The sequence below is a fragment of the Onychostruthus taczanowskii genome, unplaced genomic scaffold, assembly GCF_017590055.1.
Source record: "Onychostruthus taczanowskii isolate IOZ18803 unplaced genomic scaffold, ASM1759005v1 scaffold432, whole genome shotgun sequence".
NCBI classification, from domain to species: Eukaryota; Metazoa; Chordata; class Aves; order Passeriformes; family Passeridae; genus Onychostruthus; species Onychostruthus taczanowskii.
The window spans coordinates 4,532-18,187 of record NW_024501815.1 but is presented as its reverse complement, the minus strand read 5'-3'; the positions used below and the strand labels follow the sequence as shown (position 1 = coordinate 18,187).

Below are 13,656 nucleotides of genomic sequence, written 5' to 3'. Positions count from 1 at the left end.
GGTGTGTCACAGGTACCCCAGGTGTGTCACAGGTACCCCAGGTGTGTCACAGGTACCCCAGGTGTGTCACAGGTACCCCAGGTGTGTCACAGGTACCCCAGGTGTGTCACAGGTACCCCAGGTGTGTCACAGGTACCCCAGGTGTGTCACAGGTACCCCAGGTGTGTCACAGGTGTGTCATGTGTCACAGGTGTGTCAGGTGTGTCACAGGTGTGTCACAGGTACCCCAGGTGTGTCACAGGTGTGTTCAGGTGTGTCACAGGTACCCCAGGTGTGTCACAGGTGTGTCATGTGTGTCACAGGTGTGTCAGGTGTGTCACAGGTGTGTCACAGGTGTGCCCCAGGTGTGTCACAGGTGTGTCACAGGTGTCCCCAGGTGTGTCACAGGTGTGTCACAGGTACCCCAGGTGTGTCCCAGGTGTGTCCAGGTGTGCCCAGGTGAGCTGAGCCTGCGCTCGCAGGCGCTGGAGCTGCACAAGAGGAAGGTGAGGGACACGTGTGTCACACGTGGGGACAGGTGTGTTCAGGTGTGCCCAGCTGTATCCCAGGTGTATTGGGGTGTATTTAAATGTGTCTCAGATGTGCCCAGGTGTATTCAGGTGTATCCATGTGTATCCAGGTGTGCTCAGCTGTATCTCAGGAGTGCCCAGGTGTACCCCAGGTGTGTCTCAGTGTCTCAGGTGTATCCAGGTGCACTCCAGTTGTTCTTTGCCATACCCGGGTGTATCCACGTACACTCAGGTGTGCCCAGGTGTGTCTCAGGGGTGTCCCCCAGGCGGTGGAGGCGGCCCAGCTGGCCGAGGACCTGCGCGCGCAGGGCGAGCACGTGCAGGCGCGGCTGCGCCAGCTGCAGGTGTGCGCAGGTGTGCCCCGGTGTACTCAGGTATATCCAGGTGTCCCCAGGTGCCCCCAGGTGTATCTCAGGTGCCCCCTAGGTGTGCCCAGGTACACTCACGTGTATCCAGGTGTATGTAAATGGGTCTCAGGTGTGTCTAGGTGTATCCCAGGTGTATCGAGGTGTTCCAAGGTGTATCCAGGTATCCTCAGGTGTATCGGGGTGTACCCAGGTGCCCCCAGGTGTATCTCAGGTGTATCCAGGTGCACTCCAGTTGTTCTTTGCCATACCTGGGTGTATCCAGTTACACTCAGGTGTGCCCAGGTGTATCTCAGGTGTATCTGAGGTGCCCCCAGGTGTATCCATGTACACTCAGGTGTATCCAGGTGTATGTAAATGGGTCTCAGGTGTACCCAGGTGTACCCCAGGTGTACCCAGGTGTACCCCAGGTGTATCCAGGTGTACCCAGGTGTACCCAGGTGTCCCCCAGGTGTAACCCCGGTGTCCCGCAGGCGGTGGAGGCGGCCCAGCTGGCCGAGGACCTGCGCGCGCAGGGCGAGCACGTGCAGGCGCGGCTGCGCGAGCTGCAGGTGTGCGCGGCCGAGAACCGCGCCGCCAAGGACAAGGAGTCGCTGAGCCTCAAGAGAGCCCAGGTGGGCGCCGCGCCCGGGGGCTGGGGGGGATTTTGGGGGCATTTTGGGGAGGTTTTGGGGAATTTGGGGAGGGTTTGGGGGGATTTTGGGGAGGTTTTGGGGAATTTGGGGAGGTTTTGGGGAGTTTTGGATGGGTTTTTTGTGAGTCTTTGGGGGTTTTTGGGAAGATTCTTGGGGATTTTGGGGTTTTTTTGGGGCGTGTTGGGGTTTTTTTGGGGAGTTTTGGGGGGATATTTTGGGGCTTTTTGGGGATTTGGGGTTTTTTGGGGGTTTTTGGGGAGGTTTTGGGGATTTTGGGGAGGTTTTGGGGAGGTTTTGGGGATTTCAAGGAGGTTTTGGAGGGTTTATTGTGAGTTTTGGGGGTTTTTTTAGGGAGTTTTGGGGAGTTTAGGGATTTTTTGGGAATTTTAGGGGTTTTTGGGGGGGGATTGGGGGATTATTTGGTGGGATTTGGGGAATTTTTTTGGGAATTTTGGGATGTTTTGGCGATTTTGGGGGGGTTTGGGGAATTTTGTGGAGTTTTGGATGGTTTTTTTGGGAGTTTTGTGGTGATATTTTGGGGCTTTTTGGGGAGTTTTGGGGAGGTTTTGGGGAGTTTTTTGGGATTTTGCAGGGGGTTTTTGGGGACTTTGGGGGATTTTTTTGGGGAATTCTGGGATATTTTGGTGATTTTGGGAATTTTGGGGGGTTTTGGGAATTTTGGGGAGTTTTGGATGGGTTTTTGTGAGTTTTTGGGGCGTTTTGGGGGGATTTTGGGGGGTTTTGGGAATTTTGGGGGGATTTGGGAATTTTGGGGGGATTTGGGAATTTTGGGGGGATTTGGGAATTTTGGGGGGATTTGGGAATTTTGGGGGGATTTGGGAATTTTGGGGGGATTTGGGAATTTTGGGGGGATTTGGGAATTTTGGGGGGATTTGGGAATTTTGGGGGGATTTGGGAATTTTGGGGGGATTTGGGAATTTTGGGGGGATTTGGGAATTTTGGGGGGATTTGGGAATTTTGGGGGGATTTGGGAATTTTGGGGGGATTTGGGAATTTTGGGGGGATTTGGGAATTTTGGGGGGATTTGGGAATTTTGGGGGGATTTGGGAATTTTGGGGGGATTTGGGAATTTTGGGGGGATTTGGGAATTTTGGGGGGATTTGGGAATTTTGGGGGGATTTGGGAATTTTGGGGGGATTTGGGAATTTTGGGGGGATTTGGGAATTTTGGGGGGATTTGGGAATTTTGGGGGGATTTGGGAATTTTGGGGGGATTTGGGAATTTTGGGGGGATTTGGGAATTTTGGGGGGTTTTTTGGGCAATTTTGGGGAGTTTTGGGGTTTTTTTTAGGGGGTTTTGGGGGGTTTTTTGGGCAATTTTGGGGAGTTTTTGGGAATTTTGGGGAGGTTTTGGTGGTTTTGGGCAGGTTTTGGGAATTGTGGGGAGTTTTGGATGGGTTTTTTGTGAGTTTTTGGGGAGATTTTTGGGGATTTTCTGGGTTTTTTGGGAGTTTTGGGGGGATATTTTGGGGTTTTTGGGGATTTGCGGATTTTTGGGGAGGTTTTGGGGAACTTTGGGGAGTTTTGGGGAGTTTTGGGGAGGTTTTGGGAATTTTGGGGAGGTTTTGGGGAGTTTTTGTGAGTTTTGGGGCTTTTTTGGGGGTTTTGGGGGGTTTTTGGGGAACTTTGGGGAGTTTTTGGGAATTTGGGGGAGGTTTTGGGGAGGTTTTGGGAATTTTGGGGAGTTTTGGAGGGGTTTTTGTGAGTTTTGGGGTTTTTTTAGGGGGTTTTGGGGTTTTTTTTTTGAATTTTGGGGAGTTTTTGGGAACTTCGGGGAGATTTTGGGAATTTCGGGGATATTTTGGGGGTTTTGGGGAGCTTTTGGGGAGGTTTTGAAAATTTTGGGGAGTTTTGGATGGGTTTTTTGTGAGTTTTTGGGGCGATTTTTGGGGATTTTCTGGGTTTTTTGGGAGTTTTGGGGGGATATTTTGAGGCTTTTTGGGGATTTGCGGATTTTTTGGGATTTTTGGGGAGGTTTTGGGGAACTTTGGGGAATTCGGGGAGGTTTTGGGGAGTTTTGGGGAGTTTTTGGGAATTTCGGGGAGATTTTGGGGGGTTTTGGGAATTTTGTGGAGTTTTGGATGGGTTTTTTGTGAATTTTTGGGGGGTTTTGGTGGGGGATTTTTTGGGGGGGATTTGGGGAATATTGGAGAGTTTTTGGAAATTTTGGGAATTTCAGGGAGGTTTGGGGAGATTTGGAAGGTTTTTTTGGGGATGTTTTGGGAAGATTTTTGGCAATTTTGGGAATGTTTTTGGGAATTTAGGGAGTTCTGGGAAGGTTTGGGAATTTGGGGGGATTTTTGGGGGGGGATTGAGAATTTTTTAGGGAATGTTGGGGGGTTTTGGGGGATTTTTTTGGAGAATGGGGGTTTTTAGGGAATTTTTGGGGGATTTTTAGGGAACTTTGGAGGAATTTTGGAGAATTTGGGGGGATTTTTTTGGGGATGATTTGGGAACTTTTGGGGGGATTTTTTGGGAAAGTTTTGGGGAACATTTGAGAATTTTTTGGAGTTTTTTTAGGAAATTTTGGGAGTTTTTGTGAGGATTTTTGGAGACTTTTTTGGGAAACTTCTGGGGGATTTTTGGGAGGATTTTTGGCAGAATTTTGAGAATTTTTGTGAGAATTTTGGAGATTTTTTTGGAAAATTTTGGGCGATTTTTTCAGACTTTTTGGGGGAGATTTTTGACAATTTTTGGGGGGTTTTTCAGAATTCCTGGGGGATTTTTATGGGGAATTTTTGGGAATTTTTTTGTGATTTTTCAAGGATTTTTTGGGGGTTTTCTGAGGTGTTTTAGGAAATTTTGGGGGATTTTTTCGGAGCTTTCAGGGGGATTTTTGACGGGATTTTGAGAACTTTTAGGAGAATTTTGGAGATTTTTTTATAAAATTTTGGGGAATTTCAGGGAATTTTTTTGGGGTTTTTTGGGAATTTTTCAGGAAATTTTTTGGGGAATTTTTGGGGATTTTTGGGGAATTTTTTTTGGGAATTTAGGGGAGTTTTTGGGGAACCTTTGAGGACTTTTTTTGGTTTTTTACGAAATTTTGTGAAGATTTTTGGGGGATATTTTCCAGAATTTTTTGGGGAATTTTTGGGGATTTCAGGGAATTTTTTGGGGATTTTTTGGGGATTTTTTGGGGAATTCTTGGGGGAATTTCGGGGAGTTTTTGGGGAACCTTTGAGGACTTTTTTTGGTTTTTTACGAAATTTTGTGAAGATTTTTGGGGGATATTTTCCAGAATTTTTTGGGGGAATTTCGGGACTTTCGGGGGGAACATTTTTGGGAATTTTTTGGGGATCTTTTTGGGAAACTTCTGGGGGATTTTTGACGGCTTTTAGGAGAATTTTGGAGATTTTTTTATAAAATTTTGGGGGATTTCAGGGAATTTTTTGGGGGTTTTTTGGGAATTTTTCAGGAAATTTTTTGGAGATGTTTTGGGAATTTTTTGGGGAATTTTTTTTGGGATTTTGGTAGAGTTTTTGGGGAACCTTTGAGGACTTTTTTTGGTTTTTCAGGAAATTTTGTGAAGATTTTTGGGGGATATTTTCCAGAATTTTTGGGGAATTTTTGGGGATTTTTTGGTGAATTTTTGGGGATTTTTTGGGGAATTTTTTTGGGAATTTTAGTAGAGTTTTTGGGGAACATTTGAGGATTTTTTTTGGTTTTTCAGGAAATTTTGTGAAGATTTTTGGGGGATATTTTCCAGAATTTTTTGGGGATTTTTTGGGGAATTTTTGGGGATTTTTTGGGGAATTTTTGGGGGAATTTTAGGAGTTTTTGGGGAAGCTTTGAGGACTTTTTTTGGTTTTTCAGGAAATTTTGTGAAGATTTTTGGGGGATATTTTCCAGAATTTTTGGGGAATTTTTTGGGGGAATTTCGGGACTTTCGCGGGAACATTTTTGGGAATTTTTTTGGGATCTTTTTGGGAAACTTCTGGGGGATTCTTGATGGCTTTTAAGAGAATTTTGGAAATTTTTTTTATAAAATTTTGGGGGATTTCAGGGAATTTTTTGGGGTTTTTTGGGAATTTTTTGGGGTTTTTTTGGGAATTTTTTGGGGGTTTTTTGGGGGTTTTTTGGGAATTTTTTGGGGGATTTCAGGGAATTTTTTGGGGTTTTTTTGGGAATTTTTTGGGGGTTTTTTGGGAATTTTTGGGGGGTTTTTGGGGAATTTTTTGGGGGTTTTTTGGGAATTTTTTGGGGGTTTTTTGGGAATTTTTTGGGGGTTTTTTGGGGGTTTTTTGGGAATTTTTTGGGGTTTTTTTGGGAATTTTTGGGGAATTTTTTGGGAATTTTTTTGGGGAATTTTTTGGGAATTTTTTGGGAAATTTTTTGGGAATTTTTTTGGGGAATTTTTTGGGAATTTTTTGGGAAATTTTTTGGGAATTTTTTTGGGGAATTTTTTGGGAATTTTTTTGGGGAATTTTTTGGGAATTTTTTGGGAAATTTTTTGGGAATTTTTTTGGGGAATTTTTTGGAGATGTTTTATGAATTTTTGGGGAATTTTTTGGGAATTTTTGGCAATTCGGGGCCGTTCGTGTCCCCCCGGCAGGAGGAGCTGTCGCGGCTGCGCCGGAAGCTGGAGAAGCAGCGCAAGGTCGAGGTCTACGCCGACGCCGACCAGATCCTGCAGGAGGAGATCAAGGAGTACCGGGTGAGCCTTCCGGGACCTTCCGGGACCTTCCGGAACCTTCTGGGACCTTCCGTGACCTTCCAGGATCTTCCGTGACCTTCCAGGACCTTCTGGAACCTTCCGGGATCTTCTGGAACTTTCCAGAAGCTTCCACGATCTTTTGGGATCTTCCAGAACCTTGAGGAACCTTAGGTGGAACTTGGATAGAACTTTTACGACCTTTTAGGAGCTTCCAGAAGCTTCCAGGATCTCCTGGAACTTTCCAGAAGTTTCCGGGATCTTTTGGGATCTCCCAGAACATCCTGGAACCTTCCAGGAGCTTCTGGGGCCTTTTGGGGCCTCCTGGGATCTTCCAGAACCCTGAGAAACCTTAGATGGAACTTGGTTAGAACTTCTACAATTTTCTAGGAACTTCCAGAAGATTCTGGGATCTCCTGGAACTTTCCAGAAGCTTCCAGGATCTTTTGGGATCTCCCAGAACATCCTGGGACCTTCCAGAACCTTCCAGGAGCTTCTGGGTCCTTTTGGGGCCTCCTGGGATCTTCCAAAATCTTGAGGAACCTTGGGTGGAACTTGGGTAGAACTTTCACAACCTTTTAGGAGCTTCCAGAAGCTTCCGGGATCTTTTGGGATCTCCCAGAACATCCTGGGACCTTCCAGAACCTTCCAGGAGCTTCTGGGGCTTTTTGGGGCCTCCTGGGATCTTGCAGAACCTTGAGGAACCTTGGGTGGAGCTTTTGCAACTTTTTGGGAAACTCCAGAACCTTTGAGGATCTCCTGGAACCTTCCAGAAGCTTCCAGGATCGCCCAGAGCATCCTGGGATCTTCTGGAACCTTCCAGGAGCTTCTGGGGCCGTTTGGGGCCTCCTGGGATCTGCCAGAACCTTGAGGAACCTTAGATGGAACTGGGTTAGAACTTCTACAATTTTCTAGGAACTTCCAGAAGGTTCTGGGATCTCCTGGAACTTTCCAGAACTTTCCAGGATCTTTTGGGATCTTCCAGAACCTTCCAGGAGCTTCTGGGGCCTTTTGGGGCCTCCTGGGATCTTCCAGAACCTTGAGGAACCTCAAGTGGAGCTTTTGCCACTCTTTGGGAACTTCTAGAATCTTCCAAGATCTTCCGGAACTTTCCAGAAGCTTCCACAATCTTTTGGGATCTTCCAGAACCTTCCAGGAGCTTCTGGGGCCTTTTGGGGTCTCCTGGAATCTTCCAGAACCTTGAGGAACCTCGGGTGGAACTTGGGTAGAACTTCTACAATTTTCTAGGAACTTCCAGAAGGTTCTGGGATCTCCTGGAACTTTCCAGAAGCTTCCACGATCTTTTGGGATTTTCCAGAACCTTCCAGGAGCTTCTGGGGCCGTTTGGGGCCTCCTGGGATCTTCCAGAACCTTGAGGAACCTCAAGTGGAGCTTTTGCCACTCTTTGGGAACTTCTAGAATCTTCCAAGATCTTCTGGAACTTTCCAGAAGCTTCCAGGATCTCCTGGGACTTTCCAGAAGCTTCCAGGATCTTTTGGGATCTCTCAGAACATCCTGGAACCTTCCAGAACCTTCCAGGAGCTTCTGGGGCCTTTTGGGGCCTCCTGGGATCTTCCAGAACCTTGAGGAACCTTGGGTGGAGTTTCCAGGACCGGGGTGGAGCTTCAGGCACTTTCTTGGGGTGTTTTCTAGAACTTTCCAGAATTCTGGTTGACCATTAATGACCTTGGTTGATCTTGGTCATTAATGACGTTTAATGACCTTAATTGACCTACAATGACATTGGTTGACCGTTAATGGCTTTTGTTGAACTTTAAATGATTTTTGTTGACCATGGTTGGCCCTTAATGACTGTCAGTAACCTCGGTTGACCTTGAATGGTCTTGGTTGATAATTAATGACCTTTAGTGATTTTGGTTGACCTCAAATGACCTTGGTTGACCTTGAATGATCTTGGTTGACCATTTATGACCTTTAATGACTCTGGTTGACCTTGAATGACTTTGGTTGACCTTGAATGACCTTGGTTGACTATTGATGGCCTTCAATGATCTCAGTTGACGTTGAACGATCTTGGTTGACCGTTAACGAGCTTTAACGACCTTGGTTGTTTTGGTTGACCTTGAATGACTTTGGTTGACTATTGATGGCCTTCAATGATCTCAGTTGACCTTGAACGATCTTGGTTGACGGTTAACGAGCTTTAACGACCTTGGTTGGGTTTGATTGACCATTAGTGACATTTAATGACTTTGGTTGACCTCAAGTGATTTTCAGTGACTTTGGTTGATCTTGAATGACCTTCGTTGACCTTGGTTGACCATTATTGACCTTGAATGACTTGGTTGACCATTAATGACCTTGAATGGCTTTGGTTGATCATTAATGATGTTCAATGAACTTGGTTGGCATTTATTGATCATTAATCGGACCTTTAGCGACCTTGGTTGACCATTAACGACTTCAATAAGCTCAGTTGCCCTCCAACGATCTTGGTTGACCATTAATGACCTTGAATGGCTTTGGTTGATCATTAATGATGTTCAGTGAACTTGGTTGTTATTTACTGATCATTAATCGGACCTTTAACGACCTTGGTTGACCATTAACGACCTTCCATAAGCTCAGTTGACCTCCAACGATCTTGGTTGACCATTAACGACCTTCAATGATCTCCACTGTCCTTGGTTGACCATTAATGACCTTGAATGACTTTGGTTGACCTTGAATGATCTTGGTTGATCATTAATGATTTTTGTTGACCTTGGTTGACCGTTAATGACTTTGAATGGCTTTGGTTGATCATTAATGATCTTCAATGACTTTGGTTGATCTTCGTTGACCATTAATGACCTTCAACGATCTTGGTTGACCATTGACGACCTTCAATGATCTCTGCTGGCCTTGGTTGACCATTAATGATCTTGAAGGACTTTGGTTGATTACTAATGATCTTCAATGACCTAGGTTGACTGTTAATGACCTTGAATGACTTTGGTTGATCATTAATGAACTTTGTTGACTTTGCTTGCCTATTAATGTCCTTGAATGAGCTTGGTTGATCATTAATGATCTTCATTGACCTTGGTTGACCATTAATGACCTTGAATGACTTTGGTTGATCATTAATGGTCTTCAATGATCTTGGTTGACCTTCATTGACCATTAATGACCTTCAACGATCTTGGTTGACCATTGGCGACCTTCAATGATCTCTGCTGGCCTTGGTTGACCATTAACGACCTTGAATGACTTTGGTTGATCATTAATGATCTTCAATGACCTTGGTTGAGCATTAATGATGTTCATTGACCTAGGTTGACTGTTAATGACCTTGAATGACTTTGGTTGATCATTAATGAACTTTGTTGACTTTGGTTGACCTTCGTTGACCATTAATGACCTTCAGCAATCTTGGTTGACCGTTAATGACCTTCAATGATCTCCGCTGGCCTTGGTTGACCATTAACGACTTTCAGTGACTTCAGTTGACGTTTAACCATCTCCAACGACGGTTAACGACCTCGGCTGACCTTTGGCCACCGGTGGTCACCCTCGCTGACCCTCTGTCCTCTCCGGCCAGGCCCGGCTGACCTGCCCGTGCTGCAACGCGCGCAAGAAGGACGCGGTGCTGACCAAGTGCTTCCACGTCTTCTGCTTCGAATGCGTCAAGAGCCGCTACGACACGCGCCAGAGGAAGTGCCCCAAGTGCAACGCGGCCTTCGGCGCGCACGACTTCCACCGCGTCTACATCAGCTGAGCGCCGGCGGTCACCCCGCGGTGACTGCTGGTCATCTGCGGTCACCTGTGGTCATCTGTGGTCATCCTTGGTGACCACGGCCGCCGATGACCACCCGTGGTCATCCAATGTCCATCCTTGGTGACCAACGACTTCCACCGTGTCTATGTCAGCTGAGAGATGGTGGTCACCCCGTGGTGACCAGTGGTCATCTGTGGTCATTTGTGGTCACCTGTGGTCATCCTTGGTGACCACGGCCACCAATGACCACCCGTGGTCATCCAGTGTCCATCCTTGTTGACCGACTTCCACCGTGTCTATGTCAGCTGAGAGATGGTGGTCACCCCGTGGTGACCGGTGGTCATCTGTGGTCATCTGAGGTCATCTGAGGTCATTTGAGGTCATCTCTGGTCATCTGTGGTCATCTGCCGTCATTCTTAGTGACCACGGCCACCAATGCCCAGCTGTGGTCACTCTGTGTCCCTCCTCAGTGACCAATGCCCAGCTGTGGTCACTCTGTGTCCATCCCATGGTGACCAATGCCCAGCTGTGGTCACTCTGTGTCCACCCCATGATGACCACTGACCACTGATGACCACTGATGACCACCCCACCCTGACCCCCGTGGTCACTCCCCATCTCTTGCTGACCAATGGCCGCTCTCCGGCCGCTCCCTGCTGACCACTGACCACCTGTGGTCACTCTGTGTCCATCATTGGTGACCACTGACCACCTGTGGTCACTCTGTGTCCACCCCACGGTCACCAATGGTCACTTACGGCCACCCCAGGCCATCCCTGACCACCCCTATCCACCCCAAAGTGACCACTGACCACCCCAGAGTGACCACTGACCACCCCAAAGTGACCCTTGACCACCCCAGAGTGACCACTGACCACCCCTGTCCACCCCAGAGTGACCCTTGACCACCCCAGAGTGACCACTGACCCCCTCAGAGTGACCACTGACCACCCCTGACCACCTCAAGTGACCTCTGGTCACTCTGAAGTGACCAATGGTCATTCCTGGTCACCCCAAAGTGACCACTGGTCACTCTGGTCACTCATGGCCATCCCAAAATGACCACGGGTCACTCTCGTCACCCTAAAGTGACCCCTGGTCACTCTGGTCACTCTTGGTCACCCTAAAGTGACCCCTGGTCACTCATGGCCACCCCAAAGTGACCCCTGGTCACTGATGGCCACCCCAAAGTGACCCCTGGTCACTCTGGTCACTCTAAAGTGACCCCTGGTCACTCATGGCCACCCCAAAGTGACCCCTGGTCACTCTGGTCACCCTAAAGTGCCCACTGGTCACTCCTGGTCACTCTGGCCACCCCAAACTGCCCCTGGTCACTCATGGCCACCCCAAAATGACCACTGGTCACTCTGGTCACTCTAAAGTGACCTCTGGTCACTCTGGCCACTCTGAAGTGACCCGTGGTCACTCTGGTCACTCATGGCCACTCAAAAGTTACTCCTGGTCACTCTGAAGTGACCTCTGGTCACTCTGGTCACTCTGAAGTGACCACTGGTCACTCTGGCCACCCCAAAATGACCACTGGTCACTCTGGTCACTCTAAAGTGACCACTGGTCACTCTTGGTCACTCATGGCCACCCCAAAATGACCACTGGTCACTCTGAAGTGGCCACTGGTCACTCTGGTCACTCATGGCCACTCAAAAGTGACTCCTGGTCACTCTAAAGTGACCACTGGTCACTCTGGCCGCCCCAAACTGCCCCTGGTCACCCCTGGTCACTCGTGGTCACTCGTGGTCACCCCCGTGTCCACCCCGGCCCCTCCCCGGCGGTCGCCGCCCCCTGACCTTTGACCTCGCTGTGGCCCCGCCCCCTTTTCCCCTTTCCCAGCCAATAAAATCGCTCGGAGTTGTTCCCGCGGTGCCGGTGGGGTTTGGGGGGGAGGGGTCACTCGGGGGTCACTCGGGGGTCACTCAATGGTCACTCAGGGGTCACTCGGGGTCATTTTGGGGGTCCTGGGGTCACTCAGGGTCACTAAAGGGTCAGGGGTCACTCTGGGGGGGTCTGGGGGTCAATGGTCACTCAGGGGTCACTCTGGGGTCATTTTGGGGTCACTCATTGGTCACTCTGGGGGGTTCTGGGGTCATTTTGGGGTTACTCTGGGGTCATTTGGGGTCACTCAGTGGTCAGTGGTCACTCATTGGTCACTCTGGGTTCAGGGGTCACTCATTGGTCACTCGGAGGTCACTCTGGGGTCATTTTGGGGGGGATTTGGGTCATTTTGGGGTCACCTGGGGGGGTCTTGGGGTCACTCAGGGTCATTTGGGGTCACTCAGGGGGCGCTCAAGGGTCAAGGGGTCACTCAGGGGTCACTCAATGGTCACTCTGGGTCATTTTGGGGGTCCTGGGGTCACTCAGGGTCACTAAAGGGTCAGGGGTCACTGTGGGGGGGTCTTGGGGTCAATGGTCACTTGGGGGGTCACACAGGGGTCACTCATTGGTCACTCAGGGGTCAAGGGGTCACTCGGGGGTCACTCTGGGGTCACTCGGGGGTCACTCAGGGGTCATTTTGGGGGTCCTGGGGTCATTTTGGGGTCACTTTAGGGGGATTTGGGGTCACTCAGGGGTCAGTGGTCACTCATTGGTCACTCTGGGTTCAGGGGTCACTCATTGGTCACTCAGGGGTCAGTGGTCACTCATTGGTCACTCTGGGTTCAGGGGTCACTCATTGGTCACTCGGGGTCGTTTTGGGGGGATTTGGGTCATTTTGGGGTCACCTGGGGGGGTCTTGGGGTCACTCGGGTCACTTTGGGGTCACTCAGTGGTCACTCATTGGTCACTCAGGGGCCAGGGGGTCACTCAATGGTCACTCGGGGTCACTCAGGGGTCAAGGGGTCACTCAGTGGTCACTCATTGGTCACTCAGGGGCCAGGGGGTCACTCAATGGTCACTCGGGGTCATTTTGGGGGTCCTGGGGTCACTGGGGGTCCCTCGGGGGTCAAGGGGTCACTCAGTGGTCACTCATTGGTCCCTCGGGGTCATTCTGGGGGCTCTTGGGGTCATTTTTGGGGGGATTTGGGGTCATTTTTAGGGGGGAAATTTTCCGGCCATTTTTGGGGGGGATTTGGGAATTTGGGGGGGATTTGGGACTTTCTGGGGGAATTTAAAAGGAATTTGGGGCACGGGGGACCCCAAAAATCCCAGCACGGGGGGGGATCTGGGGAGAAAATTCGGGATTTGGGGGAAAATTTGGGGTTTTGGGGCGAATTTTGGGGTGAATTTTGGGGTTTTTGGGGTCGTTTCGTGGCGCGACCATCGAGTTCCGGAGGCCTGGCGGCCGGAGCGGCTCCGCCGTGATCATAGAGACGGGGAAAGGGGCGTGGCCAGAGCTGTTTCCGCCGTTACTATGGCAACACCGGAAGCCGGAAGTGCCGACACCCGGAAGTGCCGATGGAGCAGCCGGAGGGTAACGGGGAAGGTGCGGGAGACCTAAAAATGCCCCAAAATCGGCCAAAATTGCCCCACAATCGGCCAAAATTGCCCCAAAATCGGCCAAAATCGACCTCGGGACCCCAAAAATCGGATCCGGGAGGGCAAAATTGTCAAAAATCGACCCCGGGAGCTCCAAAATCGCCTCAAATTCACCCAAAAACGGCCCCGAAAATCCCAAATTTCCCCAAAAATTCCCCAGAAAATCACAAAAAATCCCCCAAAAATCTCAAAAAAAATCCCCAAAAAATCGCTAAAAATTCCCTAAAAAATCCCAAAAAATTTGCAAAAAAATCCCTGAAAATCCC

At 49.1% G+C, this 13,656-nt stretch overlaps 1 protein-coding gene across 1 annotated transcript in view; it reads left to right on the top strand.

Annotated features, from left to right (window-relative positions):
- The window catches only part of RNF40 (ring finger protein 40), a gene marked incomplete at its 5' end in the record, with an annotated part of 42,987 nt that extends 31,215 nt beyond the window's left edge, over positions 1–11,772 (top strand). Inside the window, 3 exons of the mRNA XM_041414048.1 lie at positions 1,348–1,488; positions 6,082–6,183; positions 9,725–11,772. Of these exons, the coding sequence (XP_041269982.1) occupies positions 1,348–1,488; positions 6,082–6,183; positions 9,725–9,901 (420 nt within the window). The remainder of the gene's footprint in view (positions 1–1,347; positions 1,489–6,081; positions 6,184–9,724) is intronic.
- Positions 11,773–13,656: the final 1,884 nt, after the last annotated feature.